This window comes from Pelodiscus sinensis, chromosome 1, assembly GCF_049634645.1.
Source record: "Pelodiscus sinensis isolate JC-2024 chromosome 1, ASM4963464v1, whole genome shotgun sequence".
In the NCBI taxonomy this organism is placed as follows: domain Eukaryota; kingdom Metazoa; phylum Chordata; order Testudines; family Trionychidae; genus Pelodiscus; species Pelodiscus sinensis.
Window position 1 is genome coordinate 154,992,032 of NC_134711.1, and position 27,964 is coordinate 155,019,995.

Consider the following 27,964-nt stretch of genomic DNA (forward strand, 5'->3'; position numbering starts at 1 on the left):
CCCTTCTAGGACTCTTTGTCTCACCTATCCCAAGTTTCATTTCACTTGAAAAGATTACTTGCTTACAAAATCAGACATATAAACACAGAACACTGTTACAGGACAATTGCTTACTTTCTCATTTTGCCCGCATAATGAATCAACTGGAATATAAGGGTGCTAAATTAAGATTAAATCAACTAAATAGTGGATAAGGGGAGTCTGCCTTTGAAATGTAGGAAGAGCCCTGCCAGTTTGGCTATATTTGAAAGGTGGACACCTGTAGGGAGCATGGGACCAGTGGGAGGACTCAAGCAATCCCTTACTGGCCCTGTGCTCCCTGCCTTTGAAACGTACAAGAGCCATCCTGGGGCTCTTGTACATTTCAAAAGCAAAGCGCCCGTGGGGAGCACGGAGCCATCGTGGGACTCAAGCAGTCCCTCGCTGGCCCCGTGCTCCCGACTTTTGAAATGTGCAAGAGAGGGGGCTTAGGGTTAGGTCCTGAGTCCCCTGCTGGCCCCCCATCCTGGGGCTCTTGTACATTTCAAAAGCAGGGAGCATGGGGCCAGCAGGGGCCTGCTTGAGTCCCCTGCTGGCCCCGTGCACTAGTTGCTTACCTCCCTACTGGAATATAAATATTATTCTTGTATTTCAAGGTGTGGTATATAGAGCAGTATAAACAGGTAATTGTATGATTAAAGTCCAGAGGGTAGACTTGTGAGGCTAGGAAGAGGGAGACAGATTGAGGAGCTGAGAGTGAGGAAACTGGGACTGGTGGGTGGGGGGAGGGAAACTGTGGAGAAGGAACTGGGCAGGTGGGAGAGACAAGAATGATTGGCAGAGTGGAAGATGTGAGAGTAGGACTGGGGTGAGAAAGACAAGAGTGTGGAAGAGATGGGACTGGAGGGGATGAAGCAGAAAGAACCAAGATTGAAGGGAATTGGCAGAAGGCTCTTTGATCACTAGTGCATACTCCCACCTCCAGAGTTTGGAACAAATCCAAGATCCCTTCCCTATCTGCCCTAGTCCCTGCTCCCACCCCACCCACACTCTGCCTCTTCCTCTAAGCCGCCTTCTCCCAGCAATGCAGCCCAAGGGATTAGCAGAGGCCTGGCACAGGCAGCAGGGGTTGGGCCCACCGCCACACTCACCCATGGCAGTGGGAGGAAGCAGAGCGACCCAGCCCCAGCCCCAGCCCCAGCCCGCTCTATTCCATGAACTTCCAGCCATGTTCCTCTGCTTCTTACCACCAAAGAGGGAGGGAGTGATCCCACCCCTTCTGCCAGGTCCCCTCCCCTGAGCAATGCAGTTTGGGGAGTGGTGCAGATTGGGGCCAGGTTGTTCCACTTCCCACTGTCAGTGAGCGCAGGGGCAGGCCCAACCCCTGCTGTCAGTGCCATGTCCCTTGCTAATCCCCCAGACCACCCTGGACACCGTGGGGCCCCCCAAAGTGCAGGATCTGGAGCAGTTGCCCCAAACCATCCTATAGATGGAACAGCTCTGGCTGCAGTGATTGTCAAGGGTTCAATTCCTTGATTGGCTCCAATATCTGGAGGGTTAGGGAAAGTGTTATATTATGCATATCATTAAAGCGAGAGAGCCTAGGGGCACACGAAGAATAGTGACACAAGAAACAATAACACAAGAAACATTCACAAATTATTTTCACAGTTGTTTATTAATACTTCTGATAAACACATAAATAGTGCCACAATCACTGAACCACAATAGAAGAACGTGAGGTGATAAAAGATGTCCAGCATCAATTGTATTACATCTCCATGTGGGGAACCTTGGTGTATGGAGGCTCATCAGGTGGCTGTCAGTCATTGTTATTTCGCCACTACGGGTTGTACCTCCCTTAACCTGGACTCTGGTCTGGGTGTTGGACCACAGATGATCCAGGACAACAGAGGCCAGGTACAGGGAGGCTGGGGGAGGAATAAAAGGGGTGGGGTGGAGGTGGCGACTCAGGCGGGAGCCCAGTGTTGGGGGGGCACGGAGTTGTGGGTGGAGCAGCAGGGATATTTTGGCCCCTGGGGCTGGTAGTGGCAGCCGCGGAGCTCAAGCCCTAGTGGCAGCCACGGGCAGGAGTGAGGCCAGGTAGGCAGCAGCAGGGCTGGGCTGGAGCTCTAGCTTGGGGCAGCATGGAGCCTGTGGGCAGGAGTGGAAGGTGGTGTGGACATGGTGGCAACAGGTGAGTTTCTCACATGGTGACCATGTGTCTGGCGCCTCCCATTTGCTGGGAGAGTGCAACTTTCCCTTCCCCCAGGAGCCTGCAGGTGGAAGGGCAGAGGATCACCTGGACACTGAGGAGCCTGTGGGCAGGAGGGGGTCCGGGGATGGCATCTGGGCAGGAGCTCAAACAATGCTTTGTTGGGGATGAGGGAACGGAGGTGTACTGCTGTGGTACCCGTTACAATAGCTTCCCCTGCTTCATGCGCGGTTGCCATGCGCGGTATCAGTCTTCTCCGAATCACACAGCATGATAGGGATGCTGATGGAATGCAGCCAGAAACCTGGACCTTATGCTGCAATGTTTTGTGCTGCAATGATGCCAGACCCCTTACTGCTATGGAAAAGTGTTCTTCTGCAGAGGATGGCCTCCCCAGAAGCCTTTTGCGAAGGATGAAAGAGTACCTCAATGAGAGCTTAATGGAGATGAACAGAGAGGATTCCCACTCCGTCTCTAGACATGTTAAACTGTTCCGGGGAGCCCCCGCTGTGTAGGTAGAGTGGTCGCCACAGATCAGACCCAATTGCCTTAACCCCCCTGTACCATGATTAAAAATGTGAACTTGCCAGAAGTGCCCTCCCCACCATCAAGGCCCAGCAGCGATACGTCCTGGTAGGAGATTGTCTCCAACATTATAAAAAGGTCCTGGCTGTCGGTGAGATCGGATGCTCTGCTCGCCTGCTGACCTTTCTTCTTCTCCTCTTCCTTAGCCACACTGTCCTCCGTGCTGCTGCCAGGAGTGTCGTGGAAGGAATCCACAGACTGGGTTGGGAAACTGGTCGGGTTCCCCTTAGAATCCCATGCAGCAGCTCTTAGAAGCAGCATGTTTGGGGCAAGGACCCAGACCATCAATTTGCCTCCTTTGTCTTCTGCTACACCTGCCTGAACTCCTTTATTTTCACACAGCACTGCTGAGCATCCCTAGTATATCCTTTTTCTACCAAGCTGTGTGTGATTGGGGCATAGATATCAGCATTTCTTTTGCGGCTTTGTAGTTCTACCTGAACTGCTTCTTCTCCCCACACAACAATGAGGTCCAGGCTGAAGCTCATTTGCAACCCTGAGCATTCATAGTCAGGTGTGCTGGTTAGGTGTGCTGCCTGCTCTGAAGTCTGCTTGCCGCACAGGAAATGAAATTCAAATTTTCCCGGAGCTTTTCCTGGGCACCTGGAGAACAGTAGAGTTGAAGGTACTGGTCAGTGTGGTCCCAGCGAGGCACTGAGAGACACCTCTTGGAGGCCAAAAATGTCAGCTGTCACAGCGCTGCAACTGCACTAACCTAAAGCAAAGCATGCAAGATCAAATTTATTGTTATTCCTTGTGAAAAGCAGGTGTACCGAAATAGACTTTAACGACCCCTTAAAGTCGGTGGAACAGGCTTAGTGGTGTGGATTCATTGTTTAGAAAATTGACCTACTGTGGTTTGACCTAAGCTCCTCTAGGCCACATCTATACTTACGGAAGTGTGAATTAAAATATGGAACACCAACTATGTTAATTGCGCAGCTGGAGTTGATGTACTTTAATTGGATCTTTCGTGCCACCTTCAAAGCAACTTCCCTTACTCCTCGCAAACTGAGAAATACTGGCGTTGACAGGCATGCCTTCTGCATTTGATTTAACAGGCCTTTACTAGACCCCTTAAATTGAATGCCAGATCAACCACTGCAGCGTCCATCTTCTTGCTAGTATAGACATGGCTCTGGTGTAGACCAGGACACAGTTACTCTGCCTTCGGTATTTACTACCTTACTCTTTTTCAATACACTTCATTGGGAATGTATTCTTTTGTGTCCTTTGACTGGAGACAAGCATGGGTTGTTTAGGGCTCTCAACTCTTTATTCTTCTGGCTCTCAACTTTTCCTGTGCTCCTCTCCTCAGAAATGGGACTGCTGGAAAATCCTATTCAGCTTCTAAATTCTTTAACCAATAGATTTATGAATAAGTAGAGAGAAATTTGAAACAAAACTGACTTAGCAAATCTATTTAGAGCAGGTAAAAGTTCAACTAGATAAGGCATTCCCAGTTTCAGTTACAGAAAATAAAACTAAACACTCATATATTTCCAGAGAGCAATCTCTGTCTCTGACCCTTTTATAAGCTTGTCCCCTTTTAGGAAACAGCGTCTATATGCAAACTACATAGAATATGCCTGCAGTACAGCTAGACATCTGTGGTTGGCTCAGTTCAGATGATTCAGGCCCATGGGGCTGGGGCTAAGGGGCTCTTTAATTGTGGTGTAAGTGTTCAGGCTTGGGTTGGAGCCCAGACTCTCGGACTCTCCCCCTCTTGGGAGGTGCCAGGATGCAAACTTGAATATCTGCTTCACAGTTAAACACATCTTTGGCCTGAGCCCACTTTAGCTCTGGGGGAATCCTGCAATTTGACTAAGGCTCCAAATGCAGCAACTGCAGAATTTCTCCAGGACTACTAATTGCAGTATAGATATATCCTCTATAGGGACTTGTTGTATAGACTCTATTGGTAGAGAATAGTAAAAGGCGGCAGTGATAGTGAAAGAGGTAAGGGAGGTTAGAGAGACCACAGAGGTGGGAAGCACAAGAATAATCAGTGATTTCAACTATCCAGATATTGGCGGGGTAATATCACCTCAGCAAGTAATGGAGAGATAAAATTGCTAGATACCACAAAGGACTGATTATTGGAACAGCTGGTACTGGAACCCACAAGTGGAGAGGCAGTCATTTATTTTGTCCTAAGTGGAACACAGAGCTTGGTCCAAGAGGTAGCAATTTTTGATCCTGCTTTCCCAGTGCTTCAGTTCTGTTAATACATTCACTGAGAACATCAGTGGATACAGATACCAGGAGGACATCTCTCGCAACACAATCCAGACAATTGCATAGGTGCCAATTCTGTGAATGCTCTTGGACTGGAGCACCCATGGAAAAACATAGTGGGTGTTCAGCAGCCAGCTCTCTACCCCAGCAGTGTCTCCTGGCTACTGACAGGCCCCTTTCGTAAAGTCTTCCCCCTTTCCCCCAGAGCCTAGTGCCCACTGCAGTCAGCTGTTTCACAGCATGCAGAAGTTGTGGGAGGGAGGAGCAGGCACCGGACATATTTGGGGGCAGGAAGTGGCAGGGTAGAGGGATGGAAAGAGACAGGACAAAGGTGCAAACTTGGAATAATGGGGCAGTGAAGCAGGGTGAGGACTCCCCCAGGGCTGGAGGATGCCAGCACTTATGGTCAGTTCAGTTCCTTAGGCTACATGTCCATAATTTCACATATGCCCTCTGAGATCCAGGTTAGCTGTGAGTGTCCTAGTTTTGATAAGGGGTAAGTAATTGTGTTTAATAGCGCTGTAAAGGGTCCTGCTGTCTCCATGCTTTTCTTAGGTGTTTACCCTGTTTACTGAGTTATCTTTTCTAATAGCTGGGAGGTGTTAATGGCTGCTATGAAGCAAGCTTATAGACAATCACAGACATTGTTAAAGCTGGTGGATGTACCAGATGGAAGGAGAAATTAGATACTCCTTAATGTAGTGAAAGCTGTAAAAAATCGAGTCACTGCCTGAGGCAACCAGCCACAGAGTGTGGGAATTCTCTGGGACTGATTGTGAAACATACACTGGTTTGGCAATTGATTGGTTGTAGCTGAGTGTAGGAGAAGCACAAAGCAGGAGATACAGGTGTGAACATGGCCTTGGGAGGAAGCCAAGAGACAACTTCTTTTTGGGCTAAAAGGGCAGACTTAGATTTCTTAGCATGAAAATTACCTGCTGTTAGGTTCTACCGTGTTCAGGAAAACAAGACTTTATGTGCAATGTATGTGAAATAACACAATTCTCTTATCAATTTCTCTTCCTAAGAGAAACAATCCAGCAAGACCTCTAGTATTGTCTATCAGGGTATGTCTACACTAGCCCCCTAGTTCAAACAAGGGAGGCTAATGTAGATATTCGAAGTTACAAATGAAGCCCGTGATTTAAATATCCCTGGCTTTATTTGCATCTTTCCGTCCGGGCGCCATTTTTAAATCCCCTTAGTCCGAACTAACTGCCTGCAGCTACACGCGGCAGTCAAATGTTAACTCAAACTAAGTCCTTAGTTCGAGTTAACTGTTACACCTCATTTCATGTAAGGACTGCCAGTTAGTTTGGACTAAGGAGATTTAAAAATGGCGCCCGGACGGAAAGATGCAAATAAAGCCCGGGATATTAAAATCCCGGGCTTCATTTGCAACTTCGAATGCCTACATTAGCCTTCCTAGTTTGAACTATGGGGCTAGTGTAGACATACCCTCAAAGAGGTAACAGCCATAATAGTAGTGACTAATGGAGGATAATTTTCTTTTGGCTCAAATGATAGAGGTCTGTGTTTCTAAAAACAGATAATGCTCTAGCATCTACATATCCTCTCCACCTCCACATGGGCACAGTTTATTTGGTAACCTTGATTTGGCATATATGTGTCTGTGAATTTGTTTCCATTTTTCCTTTATGTAATCAAAGTTGACTTGCAAACTTTCTGGATGAAAGATGCTGCAGCACTGTGAATTATAACATGGATGCAAACGAGATTAAAATTGATTAAGAACTCTCAAAGGGTCAGTTGTGCAGATTCTACAAAGGAGCTTTACAGGATCTGTTTACATATATTGGCAATAGGCTAATACCTGCTGGTTTGCTTGGAGGTTTCAGCTGTATAACTTAAATTTCCTGACTTCTCTTTTGCTGCTGCCAGAGTTGTTTGCTCCAGCCAAACTTCTAACTTAATCATTGCTATCTTCTCATTTCATATGTGATTTCAGAGGGTACTGCCAGGATGGGACACAATGCTCTTTTGCAAATCTATCCATGTCTTTCTGCTGACAGGAAACACCTGCCCTCAACCATATAGGAAAGGGAAGTAGGAAAAAAGAACGGTTACTTACCTGTAACTGTTGTTCTTCGAGATGTGTTGCTCATGTCCATTCGAAGTAGGTGTGCGCGCCGCGTGCACCACGTCTTCTGGAGCGTTTTCCCTAGTGGTACCCGTAGCGCTGGCGGGGCGCCCCCTTGAGTGGTGCCGCCATGGCGGGGCATAAGTACCCCTGCCGGCGCTGCCCCACCTCAGTTCCTTCTTGCCGGATATTCCGACGAAAGGGAGGTAGGGTGGGAGTCGAATGGACATGAGCAACACATCTCGAAGAACAACAGTTACAGGTAAGTAACCGTTCTTTTCTTCTTCGAGTGGTTGCTCATGTCCATTTGAAGTAGGTGACTACCAAGCTAACCCCAAGGAGGAGGGGTCGGAACAGTCATAGCACCAGAGTCATAAAGGAAGGTGAATAACAGATTTATTTGAACAAATAAACAGTGACAAGTCACCAACCCAGAACAAAGACAACCAGATCTATATATTTACATATTTACATCACAGATTCGAGGACTGCAGAGCCCACCCTTGCATCCTCCCTGGCCTGTTGAAGTAGCGCATAATGTGTTGCAAACGTGTGGAGGGAAGACCAGGTGGCTGCCTTGCAAATGTCTGTGATAGGCACTTGGGCACCAAAGACTACCGAGGACGCCTGTGCCCTGGTAGAGTGTGCCTTCACCCTGGGTGGGGTTTTATCAGCCAGTTGATAACACTCTGCTATACATTGCACCACCCATCTGGAAAACCTTTGTGTAGAAATAGGTGAACCTTTTCCCTTATCCCCAAATGCAACGAATAATTGTTGGGATTTACGGAAGGGCTTGGTTCGGTCAATATAAAAAGCCAGCGCTCGCTTGGCATCCAGGGAGTGTAGAATGCGCTCCTTAGGGGATGCGTGAGGTTTAGGGAAGAACACCGGTAAATAAATCTCCTGAGATAGGTGAAAAGGAGAAACCACCTTCGGGAAGAAGGTTGGATGAGGCCGTAGCCTTACGTTATCATGTGAAAAAACAAGGTAGGGCGGCTCTATAGTCAGTGCCCTTAACTCTGATACCCTTCTAGCAGACGTAATGGCTACTATGAAAGCAACCTTCAATGAAAGGTGCTTCAATGAGCATGTAGCCAAAGGCTTGAAAGGAGGGGACATAAGCCTGTGAAGGACCAGGTTGAGGTTCCAGGCCCTCACCGAGGGATACAATTTCTCCAAACCAGTAAGAAACCTTTTAACCACCTGGTTAGAAAAAAGAGAGGTTCCTGCCGTACCAACATGGAAGGCGGAGAGAGATGCCACGTGGACTTTAATAGAGGAAAAGGACAGGCCAGAAGAACGGAGTTGAAAGAGATAGTCAAGAATAGTTGGAATAGGGGCCGAGGACGGTTGTACTCCTCTCTGGGACACCCAAGACGAGAAGCACCTCCACTTGGCAGCGTACGACTGTCTAGTAGAGGGCTTCCTGATGCTAAGGAGCACCATCTGTACCTGTCGGGAACATTCCCTTTCTGGTTGGTTCAACCACGGATAAACCAGGCCGTTAGATGAAGAGATCGGAGACCCGGGTGAACCATTACCCCCCCGTCCCAAGGTTGGGTTAGCAGATCCCGAACTGGAGGGAGTGCTATAAGGTCTTGTGTCAGCATGTCCACCAGGATGGGGAACCAGAACTGCCTGGGCCACCTGGGGGCTATGAAGATGATCGAGGACCTGAAAGTTCTCGCTCTGGTCAAAACCCTGGAAACTAATGGAAATGGGGGAAAAGCATAGAGAATGCCCTTTGGCCACACGGTCATCAGGGCGTCCCCCAGGGAATATTCCCCCAGCCCCAGCAGGGAACAGTAGTTCCTGCACTTTGCATTGCAAGCCGAGGCAAACAGGTCTAGGTGGGGATAGCCCCACCTGTGGAAAACCTGGCTGAGGACAGAGTCCTTGAGCGACCACTCGTGTGCTCCAAAGGATCTGCTCAGTGTGTCTGCAAGTAGGTTTTTGCACCCGGGAAGGTACTCCGCCTGAGGCGTGATATTGTGGGTGACGCACAGATGCCATAGACGCAGGGCCTCCTTGCATAGGGGTGGCGAACGCGCCCCACCCTGCTTGTTGAGGTAGAAAACCGCTGCAGTGTTGTCCATACGTACCAGAATGGAGCGGTGGGAGAGCCTCGGCAGGAATGCTTCGCAGGCCCTCCTCACCGCCCGCAGTTCCCGGACGTTGATGTGCAGGGACCATTCGGAAGGGGACCAGAGGCCCTGGGTTCTGTGGCACCCAAGGTGTGCACCCCATCCCAGGTCGGGATGACGACGACAACTCCTGAATCAACAGGGAAGTGGTCATGACCAACTGCGGAGCCGGTTGGACAGTCTGAGCTTCCCGAGGGCCTGTCTCCGGTACCGGTGGCTGTGGTGCCGCAGGATCTTGTTGCGGCATTCGAAGGGAGGAGGGGGGTGCCCTAGACAGGGACATAGAGGGGCGGGAACGGTGTCCCGAAGCCTCCGACCCCATAGATAGTGGTGGTTGTCCCTGCCACTGATGATAGGCTCAGGGATTCCAAAAGGGCCACTGCGGATGAGGGGGCCACATCTGCTGGTTGTGGCCCCTCCGGTGCCTGGATCTGGACCTGTGGATCGAGGAAGCTCCCGAAGACCCTGACCACACCGACACCGCGTCCGAATCCGAGGAGTAATTGGACTCAGACCAAGGGGGGGCCGATGAGGATTGCGGCGCAAACTTGGCCATCGACTCCGGCTTGCCCGCGTGGGCGCAGCGAGGACATACCATCTGTGGTACCGGGGCACCCATGCCCGGTGCCGTAAGGGCCGCTGATAACTGCGGCACCGGGAGGCCCAGACCCAGTGCAGCGAACTCCGCTGAAGCAGTCAACTGTGGCGCCGGGGTGTGTAGGCCCGGTGCCGGCTGCCCAGTCAGAAACTGCGGTACCAGGGTACCCAAGCCCAGTGCCGTTTGCGACATAATTTGCAGCACCAAGGTGCTCAGGCTCAGTGCCGGCTGTACCGTTTGTGGCACCGGGGTGCGTAGGCCCGGTGCCGAGTGCATCGCCAGTATCTGCGGCACCGAGGTGCTCAAGCTCGGTGTCGGTTGCGATGCCTGGAGTTGCGGCACCGGGGTGCCTAGGCCTGGTGCCGGGTGCGTCGCATGCAGCTGCGGCACCGGGGTGCCAGGCCTGGTGTCGGTTGCGCTGACTGAAGCTGCGGCACCGGGGTGCTCAGGCCCTGTGCCGATTGCGTGGCCAGCAGGTATGGCACCGGGGTGCCCAGGCTCGATGCCGACTGAGTCGTGCCCGATTGAGACGGTACCGGGGTGCCCAGGCCCGGTACCGGGGTAGTCCACTGGGTCGATGCCGGTGCCGATGATGGCACGGAGACGGACGCAAGCTTTGGCAACTTGGAGAGCAACGACCTGCCATGGCTCGACGCTCCCTGAGAATGACGGTTCGGCGTCGTGAAGGGTGCCGTAGTAGTAGCGGGAGCCGACCCCACTGTGGTTGGTCCCGATGCATAAGCCCCTGTAGCTTGCCGACCCTGGCCATGCACGGGCGATGGCGGTGCCCTCCGAGCTTGCACCGGGGGCTATCTCCACCCATCCGAGTCAACTGACGACGGCGGGGAAGTTGTAAGACTTATTAGGTCCTGCGCCGCTTCAAAGGTGTCGGGTGTAGACGGGCGATGAGAAGGCAGACAACCAGGGCTCACTAGACCCCCTCGGTGCCAACGGTGCACCAGAGGGGAGACACGCACTGGTGAACTGCCAGTGCAGTGTCAAGCCGACGTCGACTTCTTAGACGGAGACCTGCCCCGGGACTTCTTCACCTTCTTAGATGGTGGAGAGAGAGACCGGTGCCGGGATCTTGACGTCGATGCCCGGTGCCGGTGTGTGGCCTCGCGCATAGAGGCCGATGCGCTGTGCACCGCAGGCTGGTCCGGCGGTGCCGGTTGAAGTGCCGTCTCCATGAGGAGAAGCTTCAAGCGGGAAACTCTTTCTTTCCTCGTACGAGGCTTGAAAGACTTGCAGATTTTGCAGGCAATTGCCAAATGGGCCTCACCCAGACACTTAAGGCAGCTGTCGTGTGGGTCGCCCCTGGGCATAAACTTCCCGCAGTCAGCGTACGCCCTGAAGCCTTGCGGCTCTGGCATTCCTTACCCCCAAGGGGGGAAGGAACGAAAAACAAAAAACCTAACTATCTAACCACACAACTATTTACAGTGTGAGAAACGGGAACCATTAACTGTCTAAGCCTAACAGCTATAGAGAGAGAGAGATGCTCCAACAACCGACACGGCGGTAAGAAGGAACTGAGGTGGGGCAGCGCCGGCAGGGGTACTTATGCCCCGCCATGGCGGCGCCACTCCAGGGGGCGCCCCGCCGGCGCTACGGGTACCGCTAGGGAAAACCCTCTGGAAGACGTGGTGCACGTGGCGCGCACACCTACTTCGAATGGACATGAGCAACCACTCGAAGAAGAACACTTCTATAAAAGCAGCAGTCAGTGCATTACATTGTATGTAGCTACAGAACAAACTTTTTAAAAACTTTAGAGTCCAATATTGTCTTAAAGTTAATACAAGGCCTAACTTGTAATGAAAGAAAAGCTGAGGCTCAAGCTTCCCCCACCCCTTAAGGTTCATAACTGATGTAGCAAGATCAGAGTTTCCAGGGCTATAAACTGCCAAGCCTAGAAATGTCATGGCTCAGCACTGGCACAAATTAAGTATGGCTTAAAAGTGGCGTAGAATTAGGCTGTTGGATTAAAACTCTGAACTCCAAATACAACTGTTAATTGCATCATTTTGCTGCCCACAATAATTGTTTCACATTTGTTTAAAATCAGTGTTACTTGTTTTTAATGGTTCCGCACAACAGATTAAAGATTAGTAACTTTATTTTATGTGATACTACCAGCTTTTATTTTTGTTAAATCAAATTTCTAGTCCTCAAAATTGCAGAGGAAATATGCATGCTGCAGACTCAGAAACCCCGGAAGACAATTTTTTCCCCTTTTTGATTGCGATTTTTAAACCCCTTATGATTATGGGGACTGACTCCTGATTTTTGAAAGTTTGGGATTAGCAGGAGAGTTGTTTTTACATTTCACATTTAGGTCCATGGTCATAGCCTTGTTAGCTGTGGGCACACCCCTGTGATAGCCTGGAGTCCTGTTAAAGTCAGTGGGGCTCCACAACATGCACTTGCAATATTGCAAAGACTTTAAATGCTTGATAAAGATCTGGACTTTGCCTAGAAAAGCTCTCACACCTCTGGAGCTATATTAATGTAACCATGTAATCATGACAACAAGTAGTCCTGGGGTACCTTTAGGCTACCTCTAAACTACAGCCCTCTGTCGGCAGAGAGATGTAAATTAGACATATCAAAAGTGCAAATGAAGCACTTTGAGGAGTACAGGATCTTTCAAAACAGGGCATTTCTATCGAAAATGCCCCGTCTAAACTGCTGTTGTTTTTTTTTTTTTGAAAAGCCGCGTTTCGAAAAAAGCAGCAGCTGCCATTATGCAAATGAAGCACGGGATATTTAATTCCCGACTTTATTTGCACTTTCAATACGTCTAACTTACATCTCTCTGCGGATAGAGGGCTGTAGTTTAGACATAGCCCTAGAGACTAACAAAAATATACATAGTATCATGAGCTTTGGTGGGCAAAACCCATTTAATCAGATGAGCTGCAGCTTCCAGCTCATCATCTAGCCAAGTGAGTTTTACCCACAGGACTACTGGTTGTTTTTAAAGTTACAGACTCACATGTTTATCCCTCAGACATAATAATGGCTTATACAGTACAATAGAATAAGCATTTTACAGATTGTAAACTCTTTTTTATCTTCTAGGTTATCAGTGAGAAATGAACTTGCTGTGACTCAAAGAGGACATGAAGGTGCAGAATATACTCATCTTTCTGTTTCATTTGTATGTTGTGGTTTCAGGTGAGTTTTAGTTGTGTGTTCATGGAAATGATCAAGAAGTTTAAAATCTAGCTTTTTTTCCCCTCCTCAAGAGCTGAATTACTTAAAAGTGATATGATCAAGATAAAAATCATGGTAAAATCAACTTACCGGTAAGTTGAATTGATATAAAGCCCTCAAAAAAAAAAATAAGTCTGTCCACATAAATAGATTGCATTGCAACAAATGAGAAAACAAACTTGGCTATGATCTTTTCTGCTTTTGTATATGAAGACAACATGAAGCACAAAAAAGCAATAGTCTTAATAACAACAGGGTTTCTTGGGTAGGACTTAGTGTGCTGGAATTTTCTGTCCAAAAGCAGCAGGCCCTCCCACTTGAGACTCTTCATGATCTCTTAGCAGATATATTCTGTTCTATAGGCCCTGGGAGTACATGAGGATAACACACCCTTGAGCAGGGATGACAGTAGCAGTTTTCAGTACAAGTGGTTAACACTCAGTCACCCTAGTTAAAGGCAAAGTTGGTTCCAATTCCAAACACATCAATCAGGCACCAATTTAATGATTCTGTGGTTATACTGGCAGCTTCAATTATCCAGTGTTGCTCCAAAGTTTATTAGGGTCTCAGCAGAGAGAGCAGCCAGGATCTAACTTGAAACCAACAAACTCCCCACTCTCTGAGAGAGAGGTGAACCTTCAGCAATTTTATGTTTAGCTTATAAATGTTAGAACTGTATGGTTAATTAGCTAATTTAGGTACAGCAAACTGGAGCAGAATAGCACCACGTAAATCCTAATCACTGCTTTGGGCACTGGAAGGCTGCAGTCTAGAATGTCAGTGGCACAGAGTCAAGAATATGTGAACATGAGTGTCATGCATTAGAATACTGGTATACTGGAGGAAGGCATATGTAACGGTTATTCCATCCTCCCTGTTTCATGGATGCATGAGGGTGACATGGAACTCTACAAATGGGTATATGTTTGTAAACAAATTAATGGTGGGAGCTGTGCATGTATTAGGGCCAAAAGATCAATTCAGCTGGACCGTGTTTGTAATTTTATTAGAAGGGGAGGAAGATGGAAGGAATTGCCCGGATATTACTAATTTATGTTCATTAGCCCATTTTGGAAATGTTCAGGCACTTTATAGTATGTGCATTGTGTTTTCAAGGTCTTGAAGTAGTAACTGGGACGTTTTCCGAAGATTGTATCCTACCGTGCTCTTTTGCACGTGCGGACGGTGAGGTAATTTACTGGAAGAAAGGAGACAAAAATGTGCACAGCTACTACTACAAGGAGGATCAGCTACACAGCCAAGACTTTGCGTACAGGGGGAGAACGTCCCTTTTCCATGACCAAATTCCCAGTGGAAATGCCTCCTTGAAACTGAGTAACCTGAGCCTGAGTGATGAGGGCTCCTACACCTGCTATGTGGGGACAAATCAAGACAAAACAGAAGTGGAAGTTGGGCTGCTTGTAACAGGTCAGGCAGATATTTTAGATACATAAACTGTGCAGATAGCAGATCTTATGCTCTTACCTGCCACTTGAAATTGTAATACCTCATGCTGGAAAAACTACTGGTCTATCGGCACTAAAGGGCAGCTCTGTACTTTACTGTTGCATTTCAGCTATAGAAAAAAAATAACTTAGTGTGACCAGCGTACCCATAGCCCTGGGCCCTTTTCACTGCTGAAGCACTGCATGGCACGTTCAAGGCAGCACTAAGGAAAGGGGGATGCCACAGTCTGGGCAGCACTGAGGACTGGCTGTTCTGGCCTTGCTTCTTCTGCTCCAGGCTCCATCCTTTCTGAGAGCATGGAGTCGATGCCCCCCATGTTGTCCAGGGGCCCATCAGGGATGTTGGCTCCCTTGACTGTAACCCTTTGTGGATCATAACTGAGAAAATCAAATTTATGTCACACTGCAGAGAAACAGGGCAAATCTATCCCAAAATGCTGGTAGTTATTACCATAGGATTTACCAAGCCTGCCATAAAAATAACTTCCGTCTTGCCACACTGCCTAACAGGAAGTCATAAAAGCAGTTTCTGAGGCATTCAGGTCTAATACTACCATCAGAAACACTGGTTTCAGAGATGAACGGTTCTTTACAACCAATCTCATCAAATTATAGGTTTTTCTGATTCCAAAGGTTCAGCCACACACCAGTGTTTCCTCTAAGATTTTCCATCCATGAGTGGAGTGAGTTTTGTCTTGTGCACCAATATTGATGTCGTGTGTTCTTGATTGAGTGTGTCACTGTAGCACCTACCAGTTACTAACAAAATTACACACACACACACACACACACACACACACTTTAAAATTGTTATGTAACAAGAAATACTAAAACAAGAGATAATTAACAAGGTGCATGACCCTGCACCCGCCCACCCTGATAACCACTTAGCTTGCTGGCCCCACCCCCGAACATACACTGTGCCCCCATCAGGACCACACACAACCAGCGGGTACCAGTATAGGCCTGGCTAACTGCCTACCCTTACACACATCCTTTAGTTGTGCCCATCCTTGCAATCTGCTTCCCCATATGCCACCAGTATATAAGCCAGGGCTATGCTATCTGCCCCCCAAACACAAACAGCCAGTACCTGGGCTTAGGGCCCACAGCCCAAGCACCACTCCCCAGAGACCTGTGCCTCCTCTCCCCCCATTTCCCAGAGAACTGTGTCCAATCCCGCACCTTGCCCTCCCCGGAATTTACCTGTGCCCTGTACCTCCCACCACCACAGCTGGCTGCTGCCTTTGCCCCCGACCTGGCCAGCTTCTGTGCCAGGTCACCGCTATTAGCCCCTATGGTATGACCCCGGTACCTCCTTTGCCGTTCTCCCGCCCAGGCTCCAATGTGGCTTGTGGCTCCTCCGGCCCCCACTGCAGCCTCCCACTTCATGGCTCGCAGCTCCTCTGGCCCCGGCTGCTGGCGCAGCTTCCCACTTCATAGCTCCTCCAGCCCCAGCTGCTGCCTCCTACTGCCTGCCATGTAGCTGCGTGGCTCTGCGTAGGAGGTATACAGGGTGGAAATTTTTTCTGCATGCTTAGAGAGAACCCTTTCACACACCCAGAATCATAGAATCCTAGGGCTGGAAGAGACTTCTTGAGGTCATCGAGTCCAGGCCCCTGCCCCAAGCGGGACAAACCCTAACTAAATCATCCCAGCCAGGACTTTGTGAAGCCAGGACTTAAAAACCTCTAAGGATGGAGATTCTACCATCTCCCTAGGTCAATATACAATTCAGGCCCTACCCAAAAATCATGTTGAAGCCAATCTTTTAGTATCTAAAATATAAAGGTTTATTTATAAAAAGAAAGACAAATAAGTGAATTGAAATTGGTTAGAGGAATCTATTGTGCCATCAGATTCATAGAGTTCTTGAGCTTTATAGATACAGATAGATCTTTCAGCATCAATCCAGAGGTATTAAGTCAATGTCCAATATAGGGGCACCAGAATAGCCTGGGATCTCATTCTTTATTGTTTTCCACATGAGCATTCAAGCAGATATGAGATGAAAAAGGATCATGTCCAAAGGGCCTTTATATTTAACTTCCTGAGAGAACAGACTTTTGACATAACCTTCTGTCTTACAAACATGGTGATGATTAGCATAGGGTAATTTATCCATTAAACAGTTCACATACAGTTTACCATAGTCTTCAGCGAGACACAGACAATAATATTATTTCAATCACATTTCATCACAAATGTTAATATTGCCTTTCAATCTTGAATCAAGGCTATAGTAACAGACAAGACTTGACTGTTCACATCTCAAGACCTGAGTAAACACGTACATTCTAATGGTCTAACTATGCAGGTTTGCATTTCAAAGTTCTACTCTAACCTAATGTAATAGCCCAATTGTTTTTTCTTATCTTCCCAACAGCTCTTCAGAGTTCGACCCTAGGTCATTCAGCCCTAGGCGCTGGTTAAAACTTTCAGGTCGTGTGCCATATCTTAATCTGACATCTAACAATTCAGATACAATTACACCTAGTTAAAGCAAAGGATAGAAAGCTATGGTCTGCTCATTTGAGGTTAAAATCACTGCAGGAGAGTGAGTGAACTGAAATAGCAAGTGGGGAGGATGGATTCTGAGACAAGCTTGGAGACTGGTGATTGACAGTGGGGCAAATGAAATAAACTGTAGTCTGAAATAAACACAAATAATTGGTTTTGACTTCTGCTTTGGTGTTGTGCAGATTCTTTCCTATACTATTCCCAAAAGCCAATCACGTGAAGTTAAAATGAATGATGAAAGAACCAGACTTTTTCTGTCTTTACAGTTTCTCCATCTTATGCAATGGAATATGAAAAGCGAGACACAGAGAGATTGTTGAAATGTCTTGCCTTTTATATCTATCCTGAACCAAACATAACATGGGCATACAACAATACATCTATGCAAAGAACCAAAATGGACGTAACCTGGGATGGCCCTCCTTATTTCGTTAGAAGTGAGCAGAACATTGTAAATGTAAATTCTTCTTACCAGTGTCACATTCAACTTTTCGACCAAAACTGGACTGCTGAATGGAGAATGGAAGGTAGGATTGAACTATTCTTCATCCCTTAAACATATACGAAATCCAGGACAAGTGAGCCATAATGAGTGCAATGTGTCTACATTGTGCTGGATTGGTAGAGAGAATAGTTAAGGTTACATCTCCTTCTGTAGAACTCAACTAATTATAAAACCAGCATTACTAGTGAGGTTGAGATGAACAAACCTCTCAACATTCACCCCCTATTTCAGAACCATACAATGTATTTATTCTGTGTGTGGTAACTTCATGCTTAGGTTTTGACCAGGGGGCTTTTGCACCTTCCAAGTTGTGCAATGAATTCAGAACTATTTCAGACTCAGAACGGACCCTGGCTGGAGTTTGTAACACAAGCATAATGTGAGTTGAAGTGTCAATGCAAACCTATCATGAAATATCACCCAATAGTAAGACTTGCCTGTAGCCAACTTTAAATGACTGTAGTTTGGCTGGTGTTCATTTTGTATGCAGAGGACAGCTAACCTTGTTTAGTACACTTATTCATTGTATATTACATAGCATCCAGTCTGGATTTGGGACCTTGTTGTACATAATAAGATCACATAGAGATGCTTCCTGCCACGAAGCACTTACAATGTAAATATTGTTCACGTGTCAGGCCTAGACAGACAATGTAAAATTATGTCCTATTATTTATTATTGCTTTAAAAAATTCCCAATCTATCCACCTCTTCTTTCTCTCCCATTGATCAAGTGACCCAGCCTGAGGAAGTGGGTCTGGCCCACGAAAGCTCATCTCCTAATAAACTATCTTGTTAGTCTTTAAAGTGCTACATAGTCCTTTTTTTTGTTTCAGCTACACCAGACTAACACGGCTACATTTCTATCACTGTGACCCAGCCAGGCATTCCCTTTGGCTGACCTAAGGCGTTCTCCTTTCACTCTGCCTGCTTTGCACAAGTAGGAGAAGTGAGATGGGGGAAGCAGTAGCATCTATTGTTCTAGTTACCAGTCTGTCCCTAGCTCACTCCCGTCCCTATTGTTTATCCAAGTCTATTCACTACCATTTGCCTCCCTGTCTTCTTTCCATCCCTCCCTTCCCTCATATCTTATCTGCTCTTCTCCCCAAACCCAAAGGGCCAGAGATGAGTGGGGAAAGGAGGAGCAGACAAATAGAGTGTCTAGATTTAAATAACAAAGTACACTTGGGCAGAAAACACATGGAAGTGAAACCTATGGTCTATTTCAGTGGTTCCCAACCGCTGGTGTGCGGACCGATGCCAGGCCGCGAACTGCTCGCTGCCAGGTTGTGGCACACTGCCTGGCCACGCCCCCATGGCTTGATAATTAGCTTGGTGAGGTTCCCTGTAAACTGCGTGGCAGCATGGCCATACAGCTGCTAAGAGAGCCCCACCTGCAGAGAGCTTACTGGTGGGGGAAGGGCACTTCCTCAGCAGCAGAAGCTCCCTGCTCTGACTCTAGACAAGAGCATGCTGATAGGGGAGGGGCATACAGAGGAAGGAGTGAGTAAGGATGTGGCTGGGATGGGAGGGGCCAGAGCACTGCTACCCTCTCTCCAGCTGCAGCCTCATGTTTTCCTTGGCTGCTTTAATAAAAAGCCCAGGAAGCCAGCAGCCCTCCCTGTCTCCTTCCCCTTCCCTCTCTCCAGCAGCAGCCTCATGTTTTCTTGGGCTGCTTTAATAAAATACTTTGGGTAGCTAGCGATGTGTTATGTATGGTTTTTTTAAGGTAGAAAGCGAATACTTTGGGTGGGGAGAATAATAATAAAACAAATGTGTTACGATGACAGGTATTGTGTGCGTTCAGACGCAATGTAAAATACCACATGACCATTTAAAATTATTTGCTACACTGAATATGCAAATAAATTAATTACCATTATGAATATGCAAATCTTTCTATACCAGTCTGCCAAAAGTTTTTGAATGTGTTTGCCAGTCCACAGTATAAAAAAGGTCGGGAATCACTGCTCTATTTATTCCTGCTGCTTTTTTTGCACTCTCACTACAAATCCTTTTTGTCAAATCACACCACCACCACTTTCCTGAGGGTCTTAGTTCTCTAAAAATATTTCTTAATTGGAGCAACAGCAATGAAAGACAAAGTTTTCCTGTCGGATCTGCATGGTTGATTTTGATTTCACTACTCTGCGCTCCCTCCGCTACATGCCCAGAATTCTTACTATTCTCAGTCCACTCGGCCCACTGCAGAGCAAACTTTTGTTCTGAATGTGTGTGGTGATGTATTAACATTGCTCATTAAAGGAATCCCACGTCTTAAAGATCACATGATCCTAGCACTTGTCCTTACTAACATTGAGTGAAATTCAGAAGGGTTTGGGGTTTGGTCTGGATAAACATCCAGTTTTCTGGCTGCTTATCTGAACTGTTTGAGACCCTCGTGGCTTCTGCTAACCAGACGAGAGGCAATGTGGGCTGCAGTCCCCCACATTGGTCCTCAGAGTCACCATCTATTTACACTGTGACTGGCATAAAGAAAAAATCATTTATCTCCCCGCAATCTTTATCTATTTTTGTTTGTTTGATCTTAAACCAACTATTGAGGCTGAACTGCAGGGTCTGAAACGACTTTTTCAAGAAGTGGTTTCTGCAGTAGGATATCTTGTAAAGCTCATAGTGAAATATGAGTAAACTTATATCAAAAGATTGCTTCAGAAATAGTGCACAAAAGCTTATCAAATGAAAAAGTTTCAAAAGCCTGAACCATCCTTTACAGTAGCTTGCTCACCCATTGCGTTCACATTAATTGTTGCTTTTATAATTGTATATTTCAGAGCAGTGTTCCAAAAAGGAAGGAGATACCATTTCAATTCCATGTGAATTTAAGGCTGAAAGGTCTCCAAATATTAAAGACTTCATAGTCACTTGGACAATAATCAGAAATGCATCTACCTCAATTTTGGCATCCTTCAAAAGTTCATCACCAGTCCCTGAACTGTATGAAACACGACTCTCTTGGAAGAAAATCAATGAATCAGTAATCTTACAAGATCTTACTCTGGCAGACAGCGGAGAATATGTGTGCAATATTTCAGCACCACACTATACACAACTCACTGTAAGAATGTTGAAAGTTGGTAAGTTGCAGCAATTTCAACACTGAAGATTGTGGGAAAAAGGTCAACTTAAAAACTGCAAAATTTGAGGGAAAAAAACCTCAAGTCCTCCGAGGGATAAAGATTTAGAATTACTGTTATTTATGCAGGGGATTGCCAGGAAACTAATTTAACTATACAATCTTTCCTCCAAGGCTTAATGCTATTTATACAATTGTTCTACACATACCTAGAAAGCTGTTTACTACATCCAGACAGTAACAAAATATTTATAGGAGTTGATGAAGATGTTACAAATGGGCTAAACTCATGGTGCTTAGATCCATATTGGTTGGTTCCAGCATGATCAGAGAAGTATTAACAAGGATCCCTTTAAGAGGTTACTCGTATATGCTCTTTAACAAACAGGTGATGTCATGATCAATTGTCAGACATTCACTAAGGGCAGATGAAAGTGTTTCTTATATAGCCAATTCTTTACTGCATCTGGCACCCAATTAATTATACTTCTCTTATTTTAGCCCAAACTTTGGTAACACTAGTAATTTGAAGGGTTGCTATGAATATAATGCAATTACTCTTCATTCTGAAGGTTTCATTCTTTTTGGTTCCATGCTTTGGGTCAGTTGTTCATGCTAATATCCCAGTTCATTTTAAAGCCATAGTTTACCCAAATCTGACGTGGGCCTCTATTCCTACAGTGGTAGCAGAACGCAGTGATATTTTATTAGAGAAATATTGCTCTGGATGAGAAAAGCAAGTTTAGACTTTTCTGATTATTAAGATATATTTCTTTATATCACTAACTGAATTTGGTCCAAGAAGACTTTCTTCCACATCTAACGTCACCTACCAGGTTGCAATTCTAACTTTCTCCATCCTATGGCACTTCCTAGAGGTTTTCCAAGCATTTAGGGCATTGTCACATATTTTGCACCTTCCCAATGTGGTCCAAATCCTGGTTCAGATTGGGCAAGCTTAACAAGTATGTACAAAGCATGGGGTAAGTGGGAGATGTAGCAGTCACACCCGCATAGAAGTCAATGGGGAGGGGCTATAGTTGGAAGATGCAGATGTCCCCAAGTTCTTTAAAAGGCCATAATGCATTCATAAATATAGCTAATGGCTAAAATAGAAATGAACAGCTCCTTGTCCTTTTAGGCTGATAGCTGGGAAGCCAACAGTTCTGTTTTGGGTCTCCTGAAACAATTTCTTTTCTTTAAAACCCTTCATGCAAAAAATCAATCAATTCTGGTTTGCTATTTCATCCTGGTCCATGACTAAATACTCCTTACAAACATGTATTATTGATTTGTGTCAGGAAGGGATTTCCATTTCCCAGCCAGCTGTATTACCAGCTGAGTGGTCCTGTTGCAAAGCTGGGGGGCTGCTCATGGCAGTGAGCACTCTCTGTGAGGTCAGCATTTACAAAATGGGGCCAGTTGATGTTAATTAGATTGTTCTGGAAGTCACCAACCTCTTGTGGTGAGGCCACACACACAGCTCTCACTAGAGACTGTGGCAGTAAGTAAGGGAGCCTGGTTTCAACAATTAGGCTTTGAAATGCATTTATCATTTGAAAGCTCATGTTCTCTTAAGACTGTAGGATCTTAAAGCTTTTATTAAACATTAAATGTCACTTCAGTGTTAAGATTACAATTGAGTTAATGGAACAAACAGGTTGGTTACAACTTTATGAATTATAAAATGGAAAAGAGCGACAGATTGATGCTCATTAGGGACTGGTGTGAGTATTAAGACAAGCTTGCCTGGTGGAGTATTTCACTTAGCTGGAACTCATAAGCTTTAAACTTTTGAGACATTTGAGAAATATTAACATCTCCCGTTTATTTGAAATTAATATGAACTATGTGTTTTTAGAAAACATCACTTCACCTCACCACTGGATAACTTCTGTAGTAGTGCTTATGCTTATCTTCATCCTCATCATCGGGGGGATTGCCGTTACACGGTGTGTTATGAAGGTGTGTATCGCTTCATTATCTATTTTTGTAAATCCTTCCACAAAATGTTAGAAAAAGATGCATGCACAAATACAACTACAATTGTGGTTAGAATTTGGATGCTTGACAAGCATACAGCTGGTCCCCGAGTTACGAATGCATCAACTTATGACCGTTCGTATTTACGACCAGCCTCCTATATAGCTGCTACCCCAGTTACAAATGAAATCTGCACTTACAAACAGTGCGGCCGTATGTAAGTGAATGTAATCTGCCTTACAAACAGATCGAGTTACGACCAAGTGCTTGGTACATAACTCGTTCGTAAGTTGGGGACTGGCTGTATTCTATTTAGTTGAGTTAAGAAGCTGGCAGAAGAGTGAAGCTATAAAATCATAGATTGTAATTAAAATTCTCCTGTTTTTGCTACCCCTTGTAGTTAATATGCAGCCCCAGTGGGAATGACCCCTAGACTGCAAGCAGTGTCTGCCTTGCTCTATTGTAGATGTTGTCTTGGCTGAGTGACCCAGGGCAGGCCCGTTTTGCTCTACAGATATCTAAGGGGTGGTCAGGAAGTTGTTTCTCTGCAAGAGCACTCTGCACCCCACTGAGCTAAAAAACAATCCTCAGGCAGGCTCTCCATTTGAATATGAAGGTGCATGCCAGCATATCCAGCCTTAACCCGGCAATAACGTGTCCAGATATGTGCCATCTTAGGTGATATATGAGGGAGGCATGAGAGGGCACATGCCCCCAAATGCCATGAGCAGGAGTGACAAAGGGCCAGAGTCCGTGGGCATCTGCGGGGTCCAGTAGAGGACCTAGCACATGCAGTATGGGTCTGCCCTCTCACACTCACCATTGGCTGAGAGACAAGTGGAGCTATACAGCTCAGGCTCACCCTACTCCTCTGCTGCGTTACTCGGGGGGAACACAGGACCATCCCCATGCTCACCATCAGGAAGCAGAGTGATGCAGCTGGAGGAGCAAAGTGAGCTGGGGCTATGCTGCTCCACTTACCCTACCACTGTGGTGAGTGCAAGGGGGTTGACTTGTCCTCCCTCCACCACACTGCTGGTGCTGCCCTTCACTGTGCTGGTCCCCCGGGCCGTATTGTTTGGGGGAAAGTAAGGTTAGGGCAGGGGTGAGGAAGAGGATGGGATGGGGGTGAAGGGCAGGGTCTGGGGGAGATGGGAGTTGTCCCCTGGCTGTGGGGGTGGGAGATCAAGTGGCCCACTCCCTTCATCATTTGCCCTGGCATCCAATCTCTGTTATTGAAATGAAAACTCACTTATTTACATCTCAGCACAGCTGCTCTTTCCTGACTCTCAGATCCACATTTTTTAGGGATCCACAGGGATTGGCTCAGGTTTGCTGCAGATCCCAAGTCATTTGAGGTTACAGGCCATCCCCTGCCCACTGTCAGGCTGTGTCTAGACTGGCAAGTTTTTCCGCAAAAGGAGCTGCTTTTGTGGAAAAACTTGCAGCTGCCTACACTGGCCGCTTGAATTTCTGCAAGAACACTGATGATCTCATGTAAGAAATCAGTGCTTCTTGAGGAAATACTATGATACTCCCATTCGGGCAAAAGTCCCTTTGCGCAAAAGCTTTTGTGCAAAAGGGCCAGTGTCGACAGCTCAGATTTGTTTTGCACAAAAAAGCCCCAATGGCGAAAATGGCGATCGGGTCTTTTTTGCGCAAAAGCGCGTCTAGATTGGCACGGACGCTTTTCCACAAAAAGTGCTTTTGTGGAAAAGCGTCCGTACCAATCTAGATGCTCGTTTCCGCAAATGCTTTTAATGGAAACTTTTCCGTTAAAAGCATTTGCGGAAAATCATGCCAGTCTAGACATAGCCTCCCGGTATGTCTATACTACAGCAGCTACACTGGTACCGGTATAGACCTGTGCTGCTGTAATATAGACATTCCTACATAGATGGAAGAGGGGGTTTCCATCACTGCAGGTAGTCCATCTCCCAGAGGCTAGGTCTACACTCGTGGCTTCTTGCGTAAGTAATATGCAAATGAGGCTCCACGTGGAATATCGCCGAGCCTCATTTGCATACCTAATGAGCCACCATTTTTTTCAGAAGAGGCTCTTGCGCAAGGAGGAGCGTCTACTTTGCCCCTTCTTGTGCAAGAAATACCCTCTTGTGCAATGCCATTACACCTATTACTTTTCAGGAAGAGCGACATTGCGCAAGAGGGTTTTTCTTGCGCAAGAAGGGGCAGTGTAGATGCTCCTTCTTGTGCAAGAGCCTCTTGTGAAAAAAATGGTGGCTCATTAGGTATGCAAATGAGGCTCGGCGATATTCCACGCTTAGCCTCTTTTGCATATTACTCGCGCAAGAACCCGCGAGTGTAGACATAGCCTTAGTGATGGAAGCTGGATTGGTGGAAGAATTCTTCCACCATCATCTTAGCTGCAACACAGAATGTGCATCTTTTTCGACACTGCTGAGCAATGTAATTAGGTTGACTTAAGACTTAGGTTTAGACTGGGTCTTGCTGTTTGTATTGCTTTATTTCTTTCCATGCAATAAAGGAATCTATGGGTTTCAGTCCCTAATTCTGACATAGGCCAAATTCCTTTCTCAATGAGGAATTCTGGTGGCCCATCAGGAAAAGTTGCCTCTTCTTACCTTAATTTCTTCATAAACTTTGTCTAAAACAACGAGTAGTCCTGTGGCACTTTGGAGACTAACCAAAAAATATAGAATTGTGAGCTTAATTAATCCCCATTACTTCCATGACCACAACTATGGCACATTGTGGACTGCATTAGAATTGTAATCAGTCAGAGGGTCTCTAATAAAGCACCTAATTGGAGTCAGTTTGAAAAGAGCCAGTTTAAAGCTAGAAGATGTGATTTGTGCCTTGCTGCCTTAGGGAGCAGCCTGCTTTTCTTTCTCTGTTTTGTGTATTATTAAATTATGAATTCAGTGAATAGATTAAATAATTTTGCTGGAAGGTTGCAAAATAACACTAGCGTTTTATCTCATTTTTCTCTGTGTATCCTCTATCATAGCGGAGAAGACAGTCGGTCATATAAGAGGGATGTATATGGTCAGTTTACAATGTAATGAAAAGATAGGAGCTTTCACAAGATTTGCTAAGAGACTCGAGCAGTATTTTTATGTACATGCTATGGATGATACCGATACCTGACATTGATGTGTAAAATCACTTTTGTGGTGCTTCAGAGTTTTCCTCAAGAACCAATGAAACTGGAATATAAGGACATAAAAGAGATTCTAAAGAAGCATTTTGTCCCTATCACCATATTTTTAAACAGAAGAATGTACGTTTCATCTAAGAAAGCAGATAAAAGGAGAAAGTATCTGAATTTTTGGCAACACTGAAAAAATGTCCACCATTCTTTGTTTTGGTAATTATCTGAAGGAACTCTCTGAGATTGACAATGAAAACAGATTCAGAAGCAGCTATGTCTGTGATCTCTGGGGATGGTGGAAGGGATGGGATGGGGGAGACACCTTTTGGCTTCAACAAAGTCTGTTGTGGCCCATGCATCAATTACATGTTTGTTGCCAGAAAGCAACACTCTGCAACATTGTTTTAATTATACTCTATTATTGGCACTCTACTGCACTGTGTCCTGCCACTGGATTAGCTTACAATACTAGACGATAACAGGGGCTCCAGGTAACTGTGATATCCTTTGGTATTACATAATTAGATAATACAAAGATGGGAACTTGAATGATAAAAGAATTAGATGGCGTAAGAGATTAATGGAATATTATGTGTGTAGTTTAGAGAATAGGAGACCATGGTGGGGTATGAAGACACTGTATGAAATATTTAAGTATTTACAGATAAAAGGGAAAAAGAATGAAGATGGTTTAAGATGATCAAAAGGGCATAACAGCCTAAAAATGAGAGCGTGCCGAATTTACTGTGAACTTTCAGAACAAGTAACATTGATTACATCTTGATTTTAATGTAATAATTATCTTATTTATCTACAGTATGGAATAAGTTAACACACTGAAGGATTAATGCAAGTGCTAATGCGAAAATGTGTGGAGCATATCTCTAGTCTTGTTCCGTTTCGGTTACATTGCACTTGGCTAATATTAACAGTGAAAAAATCTTGCTGCTTCAATGATATCAGTAAAGGCATTTTTTAAATTCCGAGGTGGTGCCAACAGACTAATTTTATACATCATAAAGTGGGGCACGCTTTGTATTTGATTTGACTTTCAGGACTCAAATAAATCAAGGAAACAGTTTCTTGGAAGACTATATGAAGCAAACTTTGCTCAGCAGAGGCAGAATAGTTGTCTGAGGTTTCGAGTAAATTGAAAGTGGGAACCAAGGAAAATTCCTTGCATTCTCTTTCACGTATGAATGTATACAGAGGCATTCGCAAACATAAAGAAGGAAGCACTTGAGATGCATTGAACTGTCAGCAACAGAACAAAACATAACGAGGTGGATGAAAAGAAATGAGAGAGTGGTTTCATACAGCCTCACTCTGGCACCATATGCAGAACATTTGAATGTCGTAGCTGTACTCACGAATGGCACAGTTCTAAGGGAAAATATTTGTCCTTGCAGCAAAATGGTGAGAGAAGGCTTAGTGTCAGGGGACATTGCATAGTTGTAAATACTGGCATTAAAAAGCCTGTTATTTAAATTTGATATGGTAAACACTTTTTTAATGAAATATGCCAGGACCGTCAGCTCTGAAAACATCTACAATTGTACAATCTAGGCATGAGAATTTTTTTTGCATAAGTTGCCATTTTTTGCATAAATTACTGTTACTTTTATGGGGAACTACCAAATACAGCTACCTATTTATACTTCATCTATTACTATGTTATACAAGCCCAATCAGCTAACGGGCCAAATTATCTGATCTGAAAAGTAGTAAGGACATCTCCTCATTCAGTGAAAACCTTTACCTGTACACTGAATGTGTAATACTTAAAATGGTTTCCAAGTATGTATGGTTTCCAAGGAATCATTCTGATGGTGATGCCTAGGACAAAGAAATAAGAAACTGTTGTCTTGAAATTAAAATAGCTAAAATTTTAAAATCAGTTGTAGGTGCTATTAAAGGACATAAGAATGGCCATAATGGGTCAGACCAAAGGTCTATCTAGCCCAGTACCCTGTCTTCTGACAGGGTCCAATGCTAGCTGTCCCAGGGGGAATGAACAGAACAGTTAATCATCCATCCCGTTGCTTGTTCCCAGCTTCTGGCAAACAGAGGCCAAGGACACCATGGTGCCATTAACACATTGGCATGTAACTGATGTGGGGAAACCTGTAAAGTATTGTAATTATGCACAAACCTCAGCCAGGAGAGGCTGGAAATCAT

General features: G+C 45.7%; 1 protein-coding gene across 2 annotated transcripts in view; it reads left to right on the forward strand.

The window, feature by feature from the left end:
- The window catches only part of HHLA2 (HHLA2 member of B7 family), a 31,248-nt gene extending 4,715 nt beyond the window's left edge, over nucleotides 1–26,533 (forward strand). The window contains exons 2-7 of one of the 2 annotated variants that reach the window (XM_006116806.4): nucleotides 12,948–13,043; nucleotides 14,199–14,510; nucleotides 17,335–17,595; nucleotides 20,369–20,671; nucleotides 22,532–22,635; nucleotides 25,643–26,533. In XM_006116806.4, the coding sequence (XP_006116868.2) occupies nucleotides 12,989–13,043; nucleotides 14,199–14,510; nucleotides 17,335–17,595; nucleotides 20,369–20,671; nucleotides 22,532–22,635; nucleotides 25,643–25,666 (1,059 nt within the window). In that variant the 5' untranslated portion in view covers nucleotides 12,948–12,988 and the 3' untranslated portion in view covers nucleotides 25,667–26,533. Of the gene's footprint in view, nucleotides 1–12,947; nucleotides 13,044–14,198; nucleotides 14,511–17,334; nucleotides 17,596–20,368; nucleotides 20,672–22,531; nucleotides 23,156–25,642 lie in introns of those variants that run through there. The other variant, XM_006116805.4, reaches the window with a different exon arrangement.
- Nucleotides 26,534–27,964: the final 1,431 nt, after the last annotated feature.